Source organism: Phoca vitulina, unplaced genomic scaffold (genome assembly GCF_004348235.1).
Source record: "Phoca vitulina isolate PV1807 unplaced genomic scaffold, GSC_HSeal_1.0 scaffold37, whole genome shotgun sequence".
In the NCBI taxonomy this organism is placed as follows: Eukaryota; Metazoa; Chordata; class Mammalia; order Carnivora; family Phocidae; genus Phoca; species Phoca vitulina.
The window spans coordinates 5,556,856-5,578,268 of record NW_022589740.1 but is presented as its reverse complement, the minus strand read 5'-3'; the positions used below and the strand labels follow the sequence as shown (position 1 = coordinate 5,578,268).

General features: G+C 44.9%; 1 protein-coding gene across 2 annotated transcripts in view; it reads right to left on the bottom strand.

Annotated features, from left to right (window-relative positions):
* GLIS3 (GLIS family zinc finger 3) overlaps positions 1–21,413 on the bottom strand; it is a 438,140-nt gene that overhangs the window by 26,942 nt on the left and 389,785 nt on the right. For both annotated transcript variants that reach the window (XM_032427604.1, XM_032427603.1), the window contains 2 exons: positions 18,636–18,804; positions 506–684 (listed from right to left, as the gene is read on the bottom strand). In XM_032427604.1, coding sequence (XP_032283495.1) covers positions 506–684; positions 18,636–18,804 — 348 coding nt within the window. The remainder of the gene's footprint in view (positions 1–505; positions 685–18,635; positions 18,805–21,413) is intronic.

Genomic DNA, 21,413 nt, shown 5'->3' with positions numbered 1-21,413 from the left:
GGGGACATGCAGTCAGAGACTAGAGCCAGGAGAGATGCAATCCAGCTAGGACACCAGGTAAGGCTCCAGAGAGGAGGTGTCATTTCACCTGGGCCTTGAAGGATGGAGAGGTTCTGGGAATAGGGGACCTGGGGAGGGGGAGGTATGCCTGGGCAAAAACCCTCCTGTTGTTCCCTTTTAAGTGACTGTTTATTATTTAGGAAACAAGATGCTGTTGTGAGGGCCTCTCCATGAGGTGTTAAATCACTGGTCAGTAAATGGATCATCATCTTGCGCTGACCATTCTGGGGTGTCATGAGTTATACCAGCTTAGGGCCAACACCAGGAAAATGCTATGAGATTTCATGCTGATGAGGTGTGACATCTTAGAGCAAAGTCCTAAAAGCCAAAGCCTGGCGTGTGACCGAACGAGAGGGACCCAGCGCTGGTCATGAAGGCACTTGTCTGACAGCGACAACACAGTATCACTTTCCGAGACTCAAGGGGTGGTCGGCTCCCCACTTACCATGGACGTGGATCCCATTTGGTTGAAAGGAAGAGTTTGTTTCGGGCTGGTAAGACTTCAGGTGTGGCCCACCCACTGGCTGCTGGGTGTGGGGAGGCTGCGTTCTCGGCATTACTGAAGAAGGAGCTGGAACTCTCCGGGGGCTGATGTGGTGAGGAGACGGGGCAGAAGGTGCAAACCTGGGAAGACAATCATGAAAGGAAGCGTGAAGGACATGAAAAAGCGGGAGCAGAGACAAACTCTTCAAAGCCAAATTCCGATTTCCACACTGGCTGGATAAGAGCATACAAAAAGCCCTCAAAAGAAATTGGTGAACACATTTCCTCCCATTTTTAACCACTGACTTCTCAGCTGAGATACTGAGGGGATAAAAGAAGTCAACAAAGGGAAAATGTAGTCACAGTTTGGGTTTGTCAAGCCTCTTAAAATGCATTTCAAATACTCTGGGTTTGGTGAAATTCAAAGCACATCTTTTGCCAGTCCCCCTTTTCTGCTAATTTTTAAATTCGTCTGCATTTTAGGGGAAATTTGATCCTTATGTTTCTGATTCATTTACACTTAGCTCATAAACATTTTGTTCTGAGAGACATATCTGAGGTCCAAGAAGTGTTACAAGTCTTTATTATAAGCCTCTCTCATCCTGTTCTCTTTAAACAATACATTTTCTTTTGCCAAGAATGAGTGAATTTAAACCTCAAAGATCAAGTGTGGTTTGAGACCCAGAACCTATCTGCACGGGTTCTGTGCTCGGCAAAGAATGCTTGCTGCTCAGGGCACAACCATAACGCCATGTGGGACATTTTTGCGGTCACATGTGCTAATCACAGTGAAGCCATTGCTAGTTTCTGAGGAGGGACAGACAAATACAAGGTGACCTGGTCAATGAATCTGAGACACAAACCTGACAACTGTCCACCAGTCTTCTAATCGTAAGGGGACATTGGCAGGGTCCAACTCCCTGGGTTTGAAGCGACTTTCAAGGTGCACTTGGCAGAGCAGTGTTCAAGTTTACCAGCGTCCACAGACCACCAAAGTGACCCTCGGTGCTGGGTCACTAGGGGGCTGGCACAGGGAACCCATCAGTGCTGTGAGATGAAGTGACAAAGTAACCGGGGAGCAAAGTGTATCAGCAATGAATTGTTTCATGCCCCCAGAAAGGCCCACGATGTTGAAAGCTTTCAGTTGGCTATTCCTTACGCCGCGTGAAAAGACAGGCTTTGTCGGACGCTAACACGGAGCCGTGGCCGGCGGCATCTGCGGCTTACTGCACAAGAACGAGTCCCCTCCCTTTGCTGGGCTTTTGTGTAGGGCCATAGAGGGTAAGAAGGGAAACTGAACCAGTCAAGTTTATAAAGCAATTTGCACCGTTCTGAATCAGAATATTTAATAGGGCAGAGCTTCTACACTTGTGTTGTGCCAGGAAGGAACCATGGGATGAAAAAAAAAAGTATGGAATTTACACCCTAGACGATTCCTAAATGCATTCTGTCCTACGATGGCTGTGGAGGAAGGGGATGCGGGAACCGAGGAGGAGGAGGAGGAGGAGAAGTCTCCAGAGGAGGCCAAAACAAACTGGCTGCGTGAGGATGCCTATTTTCACTTTGTTGCAGGAGGACAGTAACAGTACCCTGGGCCAGGTAAATATATATTTTCCAAGCGTATCATCTTAATTGGAATTTGCCTGGAAGATGAGCTGAACGGCCTTGAGAGAACACATCGCAGATGAACCCTGTCACTGCCCTGAGGACATCGAGTAAAAACCGTGCCAGGATTCCTCATATGGAGGCTATTTTCTTGGGGAACACGTCCTTAATGTGTCTGGCAACCCTCTTGGAGGTCACGGGAGGGAGCTGAGGAATTGTGGGATTGCAGGCTTTAGGGCTAAAAGGAGGCCACACGACCACCCCTGCCCCCGGGGCCCTGGGGGCAGGAGACCCCCAGGGAGAGTGGGGGGGGGGTCCTGGAATTGGAAGACAACCTTTGTCACCGGCATTGCAAAGCAGCAAGATCCATTGACTTGCTTCCTGACTATATTTCTTCATCTGGGAGTAAAAGATGCAGCACACTCTCGATGGTTTTCTGGTCTTTTCTCTGGTACTTCTGCCACTCTTCCTTTCCGTTGAGGACCGAGAGGACCGGAGGTGTGTGGATGGGGCAAGTCACAGTATGTGTAAATCTGACCTGATATTGTCAGCTTGATGGAGGAGAGGGATTCCATTTCACAATCCCCTGCCCCCCCGCCCCGGGCCAGTGAGTCTGCCTCAGAAACAAGGGTCTGATGAACAAAGATAGAAAAGGTAGATGGGGAGGGGGAAGGAGACAAAGACCAGCAGCAATATAAAATCTTACCTCTGTAATTTGGGGTGATCTGGCTATCGAGTGAACTATGATTATTAGCTATAAAGAAGGGAAGATTTAAACTAACTAAAAGGACAGAATCCATTTAGGAGTCATCTAGAATGTAAATTCCATACAAGAGACTCTACACCTATATATGGATTATATAGCTACATAAAATTATTTATCTATGTATCTATCTAGAGAGTATATAATTATATGGTAGTTATAAATCATTCTTGTCTATTCACTCATGCAAATCCCAAACCCTGGCCATGCCCTCTTGGCTACCACATATTACATAACATAGTAATAGTGAGCAAAGGGAAAAAATGTGGTGGTATCACATCAAGGTGTTAGCAATGATTATTTCAGAGACCTGGGCTGGGGGAGTAAAATATACCTACTGATCCTTCGACTGACTCCACATTTTGCTTTTTGCTAATTCAGACTGGATTTTTCTCCATGTTATTCAAGTAAGTAAGATTATATGGTATGATGTTAATGCAATTTAAAAATATAGTGTGTCACCTCATATAAAGTATTAATAAAAACTTAAAAGTAAACTATTCTAGGTGAGATAAATGTACACCTAAGGAAGTCCTTGATTTGGAAAGGAAAGGACTGATACAAAAATGTTAACTTTTACACATATAGAGAAAAGATGAGAAGTGACAAGATGTGATTACAATTATCCACATGATTGCTAGGAACGAGGAAATAAAGAAGAATTCAGCGCTAAAAAGCCCAGCATAAGAAATGAGTGTATAAATGTGATTGATTTTCAAATACAGTACTTAGATTTAATTTTGTTACTGCTGAAACACGGCACATAGTATTTTATGGAAAAATCTCTCACACTCTTCTACTAATTTAAATTTAACTTCTATAAACCTGCTTCCATGTTAACCCACTCATAGTAGAGTAGAATTAGCAAATTAAAATCCGAGGTGGGGGGTAGGAGAGGAGTGCAGAAGTAGGGGCGTCCCTCTGTTAGAGGGAAGGCCCTGAGAGTATCCAGAAGTCACTGACCACTCGTAACAAGACCGATGCCAGAAACGTTTTAGAAAAAGCCAAAAAGACTTGAGAAACTTGAGTGGTTTGAGGCCATGCACTCCAGAAGCAAGCAAAGAACCAAGAACACACACACTTAGACAGAAGCTCATGAAGCCAAACATAAAATGTTCTTACTGTTACTGAGGGTAGGGTGTGGGGCCTTAGAACTCCATTTTCTTAGTGCCCTCACTGATTTTCCAACCTTGCTTTTTTAACACGCACACATACCAAAATGAATATGGTCTGAATATGCCGTCCAAAACAGAGGTTTTTTTTTTTTAAATCCAAAGATAGTGAATTAAAAATTTTTGATGTTAAAATAAACAATTTTGGTGCTGAGTCAAAGTTGCAGTGATTTACAATTTTTCTCCCATGGAATATCTCATCCCCCATTACGTCAGGACAAGATGACATCACTCTGATTCACTCTGAGTTACAGCAGTGTCCAAGAGCCAGAAGACAGAATGTCTGAAATCTTTCTAGGTCCAACTCAGTCCCCCAGCTGCTGATCTGCAGTTCACATTTCACAGATTTCATTCAACATAGCTTTTGTTAATATAAATATGCACACAACGGACTAGAAATTAAAAAAAAAAAAAATCACTGCTTCCAGAAACACTTCACACAAAAGCAAAGCACAGAACTGAGTCAACCATTAGTACTCTTTTAGTGGAGGAGTTTACATATAACCTCAGCGTGAGCCATTGCATGGTTCAGTGGTTTGTACCCCTCCCCACACCTCCTGCCAGAAAACCCAAAAAACACAAAAACAAAACAAAAACAAAATGGGGGGGGGACAGATTTTAAAGGGCTCATAAAAATATCTTCTGGAAAAAAATAAACCTAAAAAGGCTTCTGTAAATATGTATCTATACACACCCTAGAAAATGCCTATTATTTGGGGGCATTTAGTCCGTTAAGCTCCTTCCCCTCTGTCAACCCGCTTCCACCCTCGGCTCACACTGAGCTTTCCAACCTTGCAGTGAAGTGGGCCAGAAGCAAAGAGGTCATCTTTCCTGTAAATGAAGTACTCAGAAAGAGGTTGTTTCACAGAACGGTAGATCCCAATTGAGACACACAGAACTGATGAGGTTCATATGCAGAAACTTTGCAAATGGCAGGAGGAGATGGGTATCACTGAAGACTCACTGGGCTTAGAGTCTGGCTCTGTCCTTGCTAGCTGGCTAATCCTGAACAAATTCCCTGACTTCTCCCAGCCTCAATTTCAAGTATAAAATAAAGAGAATCTCAGCTCTTACTGGGGATCATAAAATCTGAGGTAACATATTCATTTATTCATTCAGGAGATAGTTATTGGCACTGACCCAGTATGTGGCCCTATTCTAATCACCAGGGACAGAGCAACACATGAAAAATATTCCCGCTTCTGTGGAACTTCTATTTTGGGGAGGGGAGGAAGGCAATGAACAAAGTTAAGTAAGGAAACTATATATTGTACTGAGGAAATGAATACTATGGAGAAAAATTAAGAATGGAAGGTGAGGGCTGGGGGTGGATTATGAACCATTTTAAATTGGGAAGTCAGAAATCTCACAGTACTTTAGACAATGTCTGACACCTTCCAGATGATCCACACGTGTTTATGGAATGACGGCTCTAAATGGAATGTACGCTTAAGGTATCCCTGACGTGAACACATACCCAGTGCTTGAGAGCTCTATAAGACTGTGGTTCCAGCACCGCATTTGAATTTCTACAGAGTTCTTAAAATAAAAAATCTTAGGACTCTTTTCTCTCTTGACTATTCAGATACAGAAACTAAGGCTCGAAGAAAGCAAGGCATTTGCCCATCTGGCTAATTTTCTAGTTCTAAGAGCAGATAGTCGTGGTCTTGTGTAAGAGTCTCATTTCTTGGCATTGGGTTTCCCCACAGAGTATCTGAGTTCACAAATTCATACAATCATATCATGTTCTAGCTGAAAGGCAATGGAGTAGCCTTATTTGGATGAGATAAAGTAGGCCCAGAGACATGAAATGATTTGCCCAGTTACATAGCTAGTTCTCCAGATATCACTTTATCCCAATAAGGTTAGATGCTCCCTAGAGGAGACACAAGGCAAGGTGGAGGGGTGGGGTGAGGGAGGGCGGTGGAGGACTCCTACAAGCATCTGAGATTTGGAACCTTCTCACCAGCTGGTGGGGATGGGCATATCAATAATCCACTGCCTTGAAGAAACCTGGCAACCAGTTTCCCAGTTTGCTTTGGTGAACTTGTTCAGTTCTGTACTAGAGGTCTTTGTGCCCAAGCTGGGCTTACACCTTTGGTCTTTTTTTTTTTTTTTTTTTTTACACCTTTGGTCTTTCCAGCTGGATAACTCCTTCCAAATAAAGCTCTGTCTCCTGTCTATAAGTTCAAGGTATTTCTATGTCAACTAACAACTGTATTTCTTCAAATAATATTTGCTAATAGACCATGTTGCAGGTTAAGCACATGTCATAAATATATCTTATTTTTCTTCATTTGTGCTGTATATTCAAGCAGTTCTAGCAAGCAGCATGGGACTGTGTGGTTTAGCATTGTGTTGGGGGTTAATACTTTGAAAAGAGGGGTTTCTGTGATCAAGTAGATTAAATGTTGGTTGATATGTGCTTTGGACAGTTCTTTTCTCCCCTCTCTCTTCCACAGGGGTAATGGACCTCCCAAAGAAAGAAGAATGCATCAGAACAGCTCGTTTCATTGGATTCACACGAAAAATATTATTGATTTGCTGCTAGGGAGTAGAAATAATGGATACAAACTGGTCTATGGTGGATTTGGGGAGGCATTTTTTTATCCCCCAAAGAACTGTGGTGGTTTTTAAATTCATCTGTGAAAACTAATCAATAAAAAGTGGCTTTAGCCGTTGGCCAACTACAGAGGGGGAGAAAAGGAATCCTTTTCAAAACCTAAAAAAAAAAAGCACAGTTTTAAGGATTTCACATCTGATTTAACATCTAAAAAAAACCCCCCAATGATAATACCCCACTTTGTATAGCCAGACAGCACTCCATTTTAGTAGACTTTAGTGGTCTTTATAACGATTTATGAATCACTTCATGAATTCCTGGCTGACTCATCTGGGTGACTATAGTATCTACTTATACTTCCCTTCTGTCTCACAAAAGAGACACTTGGACTCAGTTCAATCCAGATTTGTCCCCGAATGAATCACAGCACGTTACTGGGGGAACTGCAAATTGAATTCTGCTTCTGAGACAATCAAGACCAGCTTTCAGTAATGAAGAAACAGCCGCTGGGAAGTGTGGGTAATTGCAACACTGTCCATCTGGGCAGGACCGAAGCCCGCCAAGAGCTGTATGTCCGTCCGAGGATTCTGTTCCAAACTAGTCAAAGAGCTGAATCCATCTCCTGTGAGGGCTTAGAGCTTCATTCTCCTCACGAGAGGCTGGATCAATATTAACTGCAAATAATTTCTCACATTGGGCAAGACCAAGACTCAAACATGATTGCCCGAGCCTCCACAGACCAAGACAAAATGAGGGCTGTGAACTGGCTGTAGGTGAAATGACCACCAAAGTTTCTCACAGAAGACTCACACGTGTGTTATGATGAGTGAGTGCGGGAACCAGGATAGCGTGTTCTGGAGGACACTTTCTAAACTTGGGTATAGGGGGTCAGTTCTAAGGCCAGAAAACAAAGTCACCAATGCCCTAAGGCCAAGGAGTGTATTTTTTTTCTGGGATAGACTGAAATAGGGCGGAGAGCATCACAATCTCTCCCTCCCTATGGGAATGAAAAGGGAGGGGAGAGGACACCCAGGATATGTCAGAGAAATGAATTATGCAGGACACATTTAACCAAGAGCTGGGATTTTTTGGAATATCTTGACTGCAGAATTGGCTGTGACTCTGTTGTTTGTCTATTTCAGAATCTGATGTGATGGGGAGAAAGGGAAGAAAAGTCTGATTCTGCCAAATCCTCTTTACAGAAAAATCACCAACCAGAAGAGAATTTATCCAGAGTGGTCTTAGACATTTGATGTCAAAAATTCTGCTATAAAAAAGAAAACCCTCTGAATGAGATCATCCTTTGGGCAGCTCGGAGCAGGTCAGAGCAAGGGGATTAACTCATGGTCCTGCGGCAAAGAGAAGACTCTCTTTATTAGGCGTACAGTTCAGTCTGCTCTGCAACAGAGTGGATCAGATGAAAGAAAAACATTCAGAAGTGAGTGTAACGAGAAAGCCAAACAGGAATGAGGGGGAAGAGTGTTGTTTTTGTCCAAACATGAGAAAGGGAGGCACAGGTATATAAAAAAAATGGCCCCTTCCATGTCTTTCTCATGGTCTCAAACTGTGAACACCAGCCTCTTGATGACATCGGAAGAACTTTTAGAATTAACTTCAGATGCAGTACTCCTGCCAAGTATGGCCAGGGGCCTTTGAAAGCTACTGCCAAACAAGACCTTAAAAGTCAATATAATCTATAAATTTGAAAGAAACTAGCTGGGTGGGGGTTTGATCAGTAATAACATGTGCTGTTTACATGTAATTTTTTTTTTTCCTCTTCAGGATGTCAGGTTACTATGGTAGTAACCACAAAGGAATTTTCTGTACCTTCCCTTGAATACAAGCCTCAACATTTGGTTAGAGAAATGAATTGGAGGAAACCACATCTATTAAAAATTCACAATTAGATATCTAAAACTAATGATGTAATGTATGGGGATTAACATAACAATAAAAAAATTTAAAAAAAAATTCACAATTAGAGAAGGACTCTTGGCTCTTCTATATGAAAAGAACATCAAGTCCTTGGATGTCTGCTACCATTTTGTATCTCCAGCTCCTTATCCAGTCCTACGCAAGGATAAGTATTTAATACATGTTGGTCATTGCTGTTGAGGAATTACTCTGTTGAACAGACCACAGGTTCCATAGACTTAGCTCCCAGCCTGGTGCCAGTATTTTTTTTTGTTTTTTTTTTAAGATTTTATTTATTTATTTGACAGAGAGGGAGAGAGAGAGAGAGCAGGAACACAAGCAGGGGGAGGGGGAGAGGGAGAAGCAGGCCTCCCGGCGAGTACGGAGCCCGATGCAGGGCTCGATCCCAGGACCCTGGGATCATGACCTGAGCCGAAGGCAGACGCTTAACGACTGAGCCCCCCAGGAGCTCCTGGTGCCAGTATTTGTGTCCAGGTGGATGGCACCTTTGCCCAGTTGGAGCTAGTTAACGTCCAGTTAGATACTATATTTGCCCAGAGACCACAGTTTCTGTTTCTGAGGGGAGAACATCTTATTCAAAAGAATGATTCCAATCATTGACTCTGGGGAAGATAATTAAAACCTAGAAAACTATTTCTCCTTGCAACTAAAAAGAAAAGCAACCAAAGACTATTTTTCAGAGAAAGGAGCAAAAAAACTTAGTCTTGCGGTTTCTGCTCACTTCAGTGGTTGGTCTCCTCACCACCAGCAGGCAGACAGTCCTTCACTTGCAAAAAGATACACAGCTTCTTCAGGGCCCATTCCCCCAGCTGCTTCCCACCCAAGAGGGGAAAAGATAAAGTTGATTTCCAGGTCACACTAGAAAGGCTTATGGGCTTTCACTTTGGGAATTCTGTCTCCATTTGACCCGTTGTTTCAGAGAAAGCCTTAGGGAAGGAATACACTGATACATCCGAATCACATAATGGTTTAGTTTGAACTCCATGTTGCTTCATGCTAACGGACTAAAGTAGAGGTTGCAAGAAAAGGAATTCTATTTTACCTCAAGCCTTCCTTGTTATTGTCATGACTCATTTTCCTGACTGAAAATTCAAGGCGACTAAAAAAACATCATCTTGGGCTCCGCATGAGGTAGATTTGTTTGGAATGTGGGAACAAAATAAAGATGGCTAATTTGGCATTCAGAGGTGAAATGAATGAGACCTCTTTAAAATGAAGAACCACTGCACTTCAAAACTAAAAATACATGGAAAATAATCTGATGTGAAGGGATATTTGGACCATGAGTCAAGCTGTTTGTCTGGTGGAGTGACACGCGTATGCTCACATCAGCGTCTCTTGCTTTGTCCTGAGGTGACGCAGAGGACAATGTGCAGATGGAAGAACAGCAATCACCTGCTCAGGGTTACTGTTACTGTTCCCAGAAATCATAAAGGAATCATAGTCGTAGTCCTCCCTTCTGTTCACATCCGTTCATTCCACACAATGCCCAAGCACTGAGGGGGTGGTAAAGGGCTGTAAGCATGACATAGTCTCTGCTCTCAGGGAGCTCCGGTTCTAGTGGGTTGTAAGCAAGTCAGTAAGGAGACAGCGTAATCTCAGGGACTGCTAAATCCATGAAGAGAAACAAAGCAGAGTTACGAAAGAGAGTGAGATTGGGGGTGGGGGGGGTTTAGGGGAAGTGGTTGAGAAAGGCCTTTCTCAAGAGGTAATATTTGAGCAGACATCAGAAATGAAGGCACAAGTCATGTAAAGTTCTGGTGAAGGTGCCTTTCAGCCTTCAGGAATAGCATGTACAAAGGCCCCGAGGCAAGATGAGTTGGTGTTTTCCAGGAATAGTAAGAAAACCAGTGTGGCCAGAGCAGAATAAGCAAGGAGGAGCTGTGATAAGAGTGTGACTAAGGCCAGACCATAGAGGGCCTTGTCGCCTACAAAAAGGAGTTTGGACTTGACTCCAAGCATGGTAGGGGAGGGACGCGAGCAGGAAATCCTCAGAGACTCCATTTACATTTTAAAGGGCCCCTCTTGTGGTGTGGAGCCCTGGCCTTGTGTGTGCTAATGGGATGGGGGTCGACAGCAGAATGTGGGGGACAGTTAGGGGCCTGCTGTAGTTGAGATGGGGGGAAGAGTGGTGAACTCAGCTTGGAGAAATGAAGCTGATTGTGTTTGAAGGTAGAGCTAACAGGACTTACAGATTAATGAGATGAGAGAATGCTTGAAAGAGGAAGAATCCAAGTTGACTAGGCTTTTTAAGTTCTTAGTAGTAAGTTGAGATAGCCACGTAGGCTTAGCTCTTTATTCTCCTCCATTATCAAGAAACAGACTGGACTCTGAAAATTATGCTTATAAAAGTTTTGCAGACAACACAGACATTTAAATTAGAGACAGATCAGAGACAAATCAGAGAAGACTAGAAAAGCCAGTTCAGCAATGTCTTCTTGTTGCTGTTTTTTTTTTCCCCAATAGAGCTATTCACACTCACTAGGTAAGTAAGAAGAAAGGAGCAAATATCACCAATTTCCCTGTATGTGTGCTGAGAGGAGTAGATGGGGGGGAATATTCTTTTTAAAAGACTTTATTTATTTATTTGAGAGAGAGAGTACAAGCAAGGGGTGGGCAGAGGGAGAAGCAGACTCCCCATTGAACATGGAGCCCCATGTGGGGCTCAATCCCAGGACCCTGAGATGATGACCTGAGCCGAAGGCGGCCACTTAGCTGACTGAGACACCCAGGCGTCCCTGAGAGGGGCATATTTAAGAAGCTGTTAATACGGTGAATATCTCTATAAGAAGTTTCATTCCACAGGCCAGTAACCCAACTAATATCTGCCATGGAGGATAAAGCATGGCTGTGGTTACAGATCAGCATTAAAGAAGTTTAAAGACTTGTGGGCGTTTCTGCCCTGGAATAAACTTGGAGAAGTACCAGAAACTCTCCACAGATACAAAGAAAAAAAAATAGAATAAGGGTCCCAAGTTTTTCCAATCTAAGACCCAATGTTCTAATCTCCATTTTCAAGGTTGGGACATTGGGATTTTCTGCCTCTTCTCTGCTCACAGCATAGACATTGAGAACAATGTTCATCACATTCAGGGATTCTCAAATAAAACGTGTGTGTGTGTGTGTGTGTGTGTGTGTGTGTGTGTTGTGCGTGGATTTTGAACACCATGTCTCTCAGCCCCGAATATCTATGGAAGTCATTTTCCTACAGAGAAACCGACCCCTTCGTGGGATGCTGAGTGAGGATAACTGTTTGTTTTCCGGAAAGAAAGTGCTGCAGCCCCAAGAGAAAGGATGACGCTCACGATCACGTGGCACTGGGTGACGTGACATCGATGGCCTGACAGAAGATGACGCAGATGTCAACATGCAGGCTGAAGAAATGGCTCTTTGAAGCCTATGTTGGTTTTTCAGCTCTGGCTTTTCTCAGGTGTTTCGATGATCAAGATTCACAAGCTTTATTTGGGGGCCAAAGCTTACTAGTTGCCCTGTAAGTCAGGTATCTTTCTGTCCGTGTGGGAAAGTGTCTGTGACACACATCAGGGAAGCTCTTAGAGCAGCACTCACTGGGGGAGTCGTGACTCCATTACAACACCCCGCAACGTGGGTACGCTCTTAACGACACCCAGGTCTTCTCCGACAGAAGACGAGTGCGGCCGACTTCCTGATGATACCAGAGCTCTCTCGTCCACATGTTCGTCATCGTGTCTCTAACATGGAGGTGACTTTTTTTTTTGACACTCTTCAAAATCCTCCAATATAGGTCACGACTACATAAAATACAAGCTTGGAATTGTAAGGGGCAAAACTGGCATTTCCAATTGTGTTAAAAAAGAAATTAATATAGACCCCGTGCTGCCTCGCTGGTCTAGGATGTACAAAGGACAGTCTTTGTCTCTCGAGGACCGCACACGCCATTTGTCTGTTCTTTGTCATGTCCTCTTCTGTTGGGCGGAGAGTATGTTCTGAACTCTTGCTGGGTGGATGACACGATGGGGAGGCCTTTGGAATGTATGCCAGAGTCCCCAGGGTGCCCTTCCTGGGCAAATACACAAATCCCTGTCCTCCAGAGAAAACCCGGTTTCCTGAAGGCAGCTTATGAGCACCCCAACCCCGCGGAGCCCCGCCCCTGCTGGCACCCCCTCCTCTCAGCTCCTGTGCGTACCCATGGCCCTTGGCCAGGTCTGACAGACTTTCAGATTTCAGGGAGACGTTTCTTCTTCTATTTCTCCCGCGCTCCCCTGCTTTGGGGTCATTTTTGTGTGCCTTCCGGCGTGCCCCCACAGCCTCCTCTGGCACCCCTGCATAATAGCCCAAGTTACGACTGCCTGCTGGCCATGGTCTCTCCTCAGGCTGCACACTTTGAGAGGACAGGGTTCTGTCAGTCTTGCTGACCGCTGTATCCTCAGGGTCCAGCGTATTTGCCTGGTACCCAAACACCAGCTGACAAAGTGACTCAGTAAATGGATGTCCCCAATGCTGGGATATATTTTGATAAATTTTAATATTTTATGTGATGCTTATGATTTTAGCCATAAATGCACATCTCCTAGGAGATTAAGAGGGAGAGGAGAGAAAGATTATGTTGTGTGTGCATGTGTGTGTGTGTGTGTGTAAGGTTGAAAAAAGCTCAGTGGGTGAAGATATCAATGTCCCTCTTTGCTCAGAAAGTCCCAGTGAAGGAAGGTGAGCAAAGCAGCAGGCCCAGTTTTGAGCTGTTCACATGTTATAGGTGCAAATGGAAAAGGATGGTGAGTCTCAGGCTTCTAGTACTGAAGATCACAGAAAAGCAACGTAGGGAACCCCCAGTGGATGAGGGCGGGGGAGTCCTAGCAGTGAGTGTGTGTGTGTGTGTGTGTGTGTACATATGTAGTAGAGCAATTATATGTTGTAGCAAAGTATGTAGGTTGCATAAATGGCTAAACTTTGAGAACTGGGTCCACCATTGTCCAGACCAATGAATCAGGGGGGATCACTCTTTTCTAGGAACCTCCCACCTGGACAGTGGGGGCTGGCAATGGCATTCCCACACTGGTCCTTCTCCCTTGTCAAACCCTCCCTAGCAGGTAGCACTGTGAAACACCACACAGGCATTCTGGAGGTTATAAGGAAATTTTAGGTTCCTGCCCTCAGAAAACTAATAATTCAGTTAGCAAGACAATATCTGGGAAATGATAAATAAATAAAACAGATGATAAGAACCAAGGGGAACTTGTCTCTGTGAGCTGTAAGCTGCAAGGGGGCTTTCTGGATTGAGAACTAATCCAAGCTCCAGGCTGGGCAATGTTTAGTCAAGAATAGGACAATGATGGAAGGTCCTTATTGTCTTTCTAGGTAGAAAAAAGATCCTGAAATAAGATGCAGATACAAACAAAGTCAGTGAGGAGGCTGGTTTGACAAGAGTTGGAGAACAGTGCAGAATTGCAAAGAAGTTAAATAGAAAACAGTTGCTATCCTTAACCCCTTAGCATCCAGAAAATCTACAACATGTTTCCAGTGCTGAATTAGAAAATGGTATCAGTGAAGACCAGCCTTGGTTACCCAAAGGCACAGAAAGACTGTGCATATATATATCTAGAATCTTAGCAATGCCACATCTGATAAAGATAAAAAACAGTACGGCTTCCCAATACTTGGTACAGACTCAAGAAACTGACATTCCTTTTTTGGTTAAGGTATTTTGTTTGACTACTTTCTCAAAAACAATTGTCCCTAACATTCTCTGCTGTTGATTCCTGTCCTAGATTGTGTACGCCTCGAGGAGGCCACATCCGTTCCCTATTTTCAGTCGTCTGGCTCAGAGATGGGGCTCATCGAAGCCCTTCCCAAGTCACCCCCGGTGGTCAATCTCAAGTCTCCTTCAGCTCTGTTGTACTACAGAACACCCCATATCTGTGGACATCTGTGGAATGGAGAGAGGCAGCTCACATGCTCTCGGGCAAGGGGAGCAACACAGATCCAGTGGACTTTTCTTGGGATTGTAAGATTTCTCCACCTCAAAAAGGGATTCACATCAATACGTTTGTTTTCTCTGCTCTAACAGACATACTATGAAGCCCAATGAACTGACATTTCCAAGACGCTGGGTTCCTCTTATGGGAAGCCACTGTCGTGAAGTACTCCTGGCTCGTTCACCATGACATCGTGAAACACCACTTCCCATAATAAGCTTAAATCAACATTAGGTGATGTGGTGTGGTGCTGCGTAAATCACTGAAACGATGTGTCATTCAGATAATATTTCAAAATAAAAATGGAGCCTCATCAAATTGAGAGAAGTTGCATTTACTTTATTTTATGATGGCAAGGATCAAAGAACCTGATGCTAACTGGCTAGATGTGGTGGACCTTTCCTGACTTCTGACAGTGACTCAGCCCATTTTATTAACAAGCTAAAGCTAAGTAAATGATGAATCAGTGCCCGCAAAGCAGGAAAAAAATGCGTTTTCCACTAAAAATCGCAAAGTGTGATAAACCTATTTCCGTTAAGAAAACTGCTGGAGTTTTTACTGGGGGATTTCCCAGGCAAACAGAGGCAAAGATCTATAAACCAAAGGCGGAAGGTAAGCACATTTCCTCTTAGTGTTTTTATGCTGCACACTAATGCAAACACAGTGCAAAACTCAGGGCTGTTTCATGTCGCCCTCCTCCCCAGACCTGATCGGAAGAGATAACCTTCCATCGACTTGCCCAGGCCAGTTGGGCTGGCAAAGGAATGGGCCACATATCCGGTGGGAAGAGCGCAGCACAAGGCAAAGCCACAGGTGTGAGAAGGTCCACTTCACCACCCAGCCATATAAAGTACCGTTACCTTCTGCCCCTGCCTCCCCTTTTTACCTTCCATCATGGCCTACATTATCAACCACTGTCATCATTTAACAACACCCTCTGGCTTCTCTACCTCAATCTCCCAGCCATGCCAAGGTGGCCTGCCTTCACGCTATGCCACATGCTAGGTGCTTCACCTGCTGTGGTTCTCTTAATCTTAACTCCCCATGGGGTGCAAGCAGAGGCTCAAATGAGTAAAGGAACACCACATTCTCTACGTGGGGCTCCTGATGAGAAGGGATGTGTCTGTCGAAGAGGAAAAGTGCAGGCAAGTCCCAACTCTGGAACATTCTGCAAAATAAATGTCCTGAGTCTTCATAAACTGTCAATGTCATGAAAGACAATGATGATGATGATGATGGTAACTTTTTAAAAACTGGGGAACTTCATTAGATTCAAGAAGATAACAAGAAATGAGAACTGTGATCTTATTAAATCCTGGATCAAAAGAAAGGAAAGAAAAGAAAGAAAGAAACTAACTATAAAGAACATTATTTATACAATCAAGGAAATTTCAGTATTGACTGCATATTAGATAATGCTTTATTGATGTTCAATTTCCGGAGCATGATAATTACATTGTGATTATGCAGGAGAATGTCCTTCTTAGGAGATCTTTCCCGAAGTAATTAGGGTTAAAGCTCAATGATATTCACAACAATCTCTCAGAGGGTTCAGAAAAAACAGGCAAGCAAACAAAGAGACCAAGAGAAAGAAAGAGAAGGGAAAATATCAACAGTGGGTGAATGTGGATGTGGGGTGGTATGAGTGTTCACTGTACCATTCTTGTAGTTTTTTTTATATGTTACAAGCTTTCTAAAGAGGGAATTGAAAAAAAATTAAAATTATAAACTAAGATAAAATGTTAAAAACAAACAAACAAACCGAAGTAGCAGGAGGACCTAAGGAACACACTCAAACAACCAGCAACCGCCAGAGCTGGACTGCGAACATCAGGTGTTTGGGTGGTGGTTGTTAATGCCCGTCGTGGCTAAAACCTTTTTCTACCTTTATTCTTCTAAAGGCTGTGTGCAAAAAGAAGACACACAGATTGCTTCTTCTTGTATTCTTGTAAACAGAGTATTAATGAGTATTAATAATAAGATGGGATGAAGAAGAGGTCTCAAGTGATGGTTTCTTAGCTTCATGATCTTGTGGAGTATGATTCTCAGCCAGGCAGAAGGAAATGAGAGGATGATTAGCCCATGGCTAGTATCACTTAAAACCTGACTGGGAAGTTAATAAAATGCTAAAATGAGTAAGCTCATCTCAACCTTTAGAAATACATCAGATCACTGGCAGGACTGTCCGCCCCCAGTGTCCGTGCACTTAACAGACGGTTACCACTTGCCCTGCTCTGCTGATGGAGCTTGGGGGAGGAGGCTAGGAGCTGTTTGCACTTGACCACATAGGCAGAACGGTTAAGAGCAGTCCAGTATCTTCTGATCCGTATTTCTGACTGACTATTAGACACATGCACATGGATGTTTTACAGCTGCTTAAAACCCCAACCCTGAAGTCCATTTATTACCATTCTTTCTCTCCCACTCTTCCTCCTACTAAACACTCCCTTTGCTTCTGTTAATGACACTTTTCCATCTGTGTCTAGAGGTGTAAATCGCAAATGAATTTGGCCCTTCCCTTTTACTCCATAAATACATTAATAATTAGCAATTCTCCTAAATAACAGCCCTTGGATAAAGTCTCCATCCTTCCCACTTCACCTTAGTTCAGATCCTCATACTACTCACAAGGACTCCTACAATAACCTCTTTCTTGTCTTCTCTACCTCCTGTCCCTGCTCCCAGCCTCGATGACTGCCATCTTGTCACCTGAGTCCCTTCTCTATAATGACAGTCTGATGTGTCTCTCTCCTCATAAATGGGCTATACGGTTCCATATATGGAGCCATAAATGGTTTTTTGCTTTCAGTAAGAGGTAAATCCCTCGGCATAAAATATATTCTTCCACACAAAGCCAACCCCCTCTTACCTGACTTCATCTGTCCTGTCCACTCTGGATGATGGCACCTGAGCTTACTGGGACCTCCTTCCATGTGTGTCCTTGTCCCTCTCATATCTCGTATGTGTTCCTCTGGCTGCCTTGGATGCTGCTCCCCATTTATGCATCTGGGAAGTCTTAATCTTCCTTCCACGCCTAGATCACCCTTTCTTCCCCTCCCTCCCTGAGGCAGAATTAGGGACGTCCTCTCTGGGCTCCTGTGGCATCTAGATTACATCATTTATCCACCCAGCATTACTATACTTTGTTTGTATGTCTGTCCTCACCCACTAAATCCTAAGGGCAGCACTGTGTTTTAATAATCTTGGCATCTCCAGCACCCGGAACAGTGTCTGACACATAGTACTCAACAGATTTATTAAATGAACAGATGTATTAGTAAGTGAAGAGGAGGCATAAGTAAAAAAAACTACATGGTTTATCAAACTTAAAAACACATAATTTAAAAACTTATAGATAAGGCCGACACCAGTGAAACCACAGATCGCTGGTTGAAATTCAAGATTGAAAACCGTTGCTACTGCTGCCCATTCGAGCCATTCTTATGTCCCAGGACTCTAGGATAGCACAGGGGTCCCCACAAGAACTTCTTTTTCCTGTGGGTGTCTGGGAGTAACCCCTACTCAGGTCAGCTTAAGCCTGCTGACACGTGGGGAGAACAAAAGGGGCCACAGGCTGTCCACATCACTGGAAGGTTGGGCAGTCCAAAGACAGACCGAAATGTCCAGATTTAAAACGTTTCTCCCCAAAACTCTTTATGAGGGTGGTATCAACATAGAGTATTCAGTGAACAGCCCCTTGCTGGTCACCCACCTAAAATCCTGTGCCCTTTTATGCCACACTCCCAAGCTAATCCTGATCTCTGTGCCGAAGGCGCCATCTTGCCTCTGGAAAGCTGTTCCGCCTGTGGGGACATTGCCTTGGAGCCGAGTCACCGAAACAAACTGAGGGCAAGTGGGGAAGACGGGAATGGCATCAGCCCCTTCAGCTGGCGACCGCCAGTTCTCGGCTTCTCCCGTGGAAAGTAAGACAGATAATGAGATATTTGATCCACGTGCTTTGGGTGTGCACTTTCAATATGTCACCTTTGGAGAACTCAACCCAACCGATGGATTATCAGTAAAATTCAGCAACCATCCAGGCCCTTCTCTGTGCCGGGAAGCTGAGCGGCGACACCCAGTAGAAGAGAGACAGGTGGCCTTACCTCTCGGCTCCCGCGTCCACAGCTGCGAGTGGAGGTAACTGGGAGGCGGGGTTGTGGGGGCTCCCCTGCACACTCTGGCCCGGGGAAGGGTGGCCGACGGCATGTGGGGCTGGCATGGCCCCAGCAGCTGTTCCGCTTCGGCTTGAATGACTGTTGCCGAAGATGGAGGCTGGAATCAAGGGAGAACAAGCGTCAGACCGCACGTGCTTTCCATACGGGGGGCTGACAGCAAGCATGTTTGAGGGGCTCGTCTGCGGTTCTCCCGGTGGCTTTGGGGGAGCAGTGCTCCGCTCACTGGACACACACAGCTTTCATTTTCAGGGGGACAGGTTCCCCAGCTCATGTGCCTTGCGTGTGGCTCGCTCCCGCTGATGCTCGCGGGCTGGCTCGCTCCCTGCCTGGACCCTGTACTGCGTCGATCATGTCACGTCTGCATCTGGGCAAAGGTCTCTGGGTTCTCACTGCTCAGTCCCGGGGGGACGAGAGGTAACAGTAAGTATTTGGTCTGTTGACCCCGAAGAGCCGAACACAGGCCGTTTGCCCCTTGTCCTGGCTGCAGTGAGCCTCCGCGGGCCAGGCTGGCGCTGTCTCTGTCACTGCTAAATCAGGGTAATGAGAATACCGTCTCCGGTCCTAGCACCAGTGTAGGATCCGACACCCTCTTAACCTCAGAGTCTAACTGAGCCCGGGCATTTCCCTGATGGTGTGATACATGGACACACTCAGTCTCCATCAATGGTGAGTCCATGCCCAGCCCCACACAACCTGAAAAGGGGCCTCAAACACAGCTCTGGATCCCCCCCAACACACACACTGTTGTCTGTTACAACACAGAGAGTGAGTTACAGCCTCATTCGTAGGGGCAGCCTAGCCTTTGAGAACTGTACGTGACCCCAAACTTAAATACGTGCCCATTTAGATCAGCTAATTGGTACGATGTCACAAAAGAGACGGGGCTTGTCACTTTCAGAGTCTATCACTATCAGAGAGGCTCTCAGTGTCTGGGATCCACTCAGCACACATCTCATTATGCTGCAATCACACCAGCATCATTACGCTGACTCCCTTCAACTTCCTTCTCTGTACAAAGCGATGCAGAGCTTTATACCCATCTCTGCTCTTTTTGAACTTACTCTACTGATGTCAAAGAATAAATGGATCTAAAAAAAAAAAAAAAGGAATCAGGTTCAGGATTAAGAAGAAGAAGCCACATAATCAAAGAGATTTGAGGGTTTAAAAGTTCAGGGAGCGCTACTTTTAGACCAGTACCACTCTCTCCAACCTCTCCCGGAGAGCACGAACACCCCACATGACCCAGCCCCCAAAAGCTTCATCCGACGGAACAAGAGTTCAAGTACTTAAAGGAACATGTGAGGAAGCAGAATTACCATCTTCCCGCTCAAAAGTTACTGACAAGAGTGTGATCTGATGTGAAGGGTTTATTTCTGGTAAGTCAGCACGGTGTCAGGTTAACTCCTGTCCTCAGAAGCCTGCATCCTCCACAGCCCTCCAAGGCCTGAAGAGGTGGTGAGACTAGGAAGTGCTTACTCGCTCAAAGAGGCACTGTGGGCCTTCGGTTGTGCGTCAGCCTCCAGGAAAGTTGCACGTTTGCAAACTCGCTAGAGTCGCCTTATGAATCACTACCCTCATTTATGCTCAGCACACTCAGGCAACCACAATTCTGCTTGTATTCCAAATAATAATTTTACCCAGGGGAGAAGGCTGTTTCGATTGACTGCAGCAACAGTTTCAGTGCTGGTGTTTGTCAGCGTGGAGCTTGGTGTTTTATACACTATTCCAAAAACTAATGGAATAATAAGAGGGTCACAGAGACACTGTGGAAACACAGCTCAGTTTTTTTTCTGCCTTAGTGTAGAAACGTGAGCTCTCTTATTTATTCCGTTGTAGTTGCCGAATGCACCCCTCACTTGCTATCCCCTGGAGGTATTTTTGCATGTATGTGTATGTGTTCATCACAAGGGACCACTGCCCCTGCTGTTTCCAACCCCGTGGGCAACAGGGACTCTTGGTGTGCTCACTCTATGCTCTACTCTGTGGTTCAACAGAAAATGTGGTGCTTCTGAGAGGGCTCCATGAGCTGTATCAGCGACATTTTTGCATTAGCTGCAATGAAATACCAGGTTGAGATATTTGGCATTGTTTGCAGCCTGCCACACACTGACAGGCTGAAAGGCTGACAGGCCTGGTTAAGGGCCTCTCCTTCATCCCATTTAATAGCCAGGACCAACCATCTGCCATCCCTCCATCCATCCGTCCGTCCATCTGTCCTCCAACCATTATTTTTTTAACCCAGGATTTATTAAGTGCCTACTACATGCTAGCTGCTCTGTGGCATGTGGGTCCCTGCCCTTGAGGACGGTGCAATTTAGTGAGGGGAACAGGTCTCTGGACATTCATTCTACCCAAATACTGAGACCTGCCAGGAGACATCATCAAGTGGTGTTCTAAGTGCTCTAACACACTTCTCATCCGTGGCCCCACACTGTGCCCTCAGATCCGGCCAACTCAGACAACTGGTCACTCCTCAACCATATCACAGCAACCGATGCTACTGTGCTTTCGATTGTAATGTCCTCTACCTTCCTCTACTTTAATACTTTTGTTCTGTACTCAGTCACTTGCGTTCCTCTGAATCCTCTCTCAGCAGCCAACTATTCCACAAATATTTATGGAGCACGTACTGTGTGGCAGACACTGGGCGAGGTCCCAGGACAGACTAGGGAACAAGACGCCCTTGGTGCCTACTCTCTCCGAGAG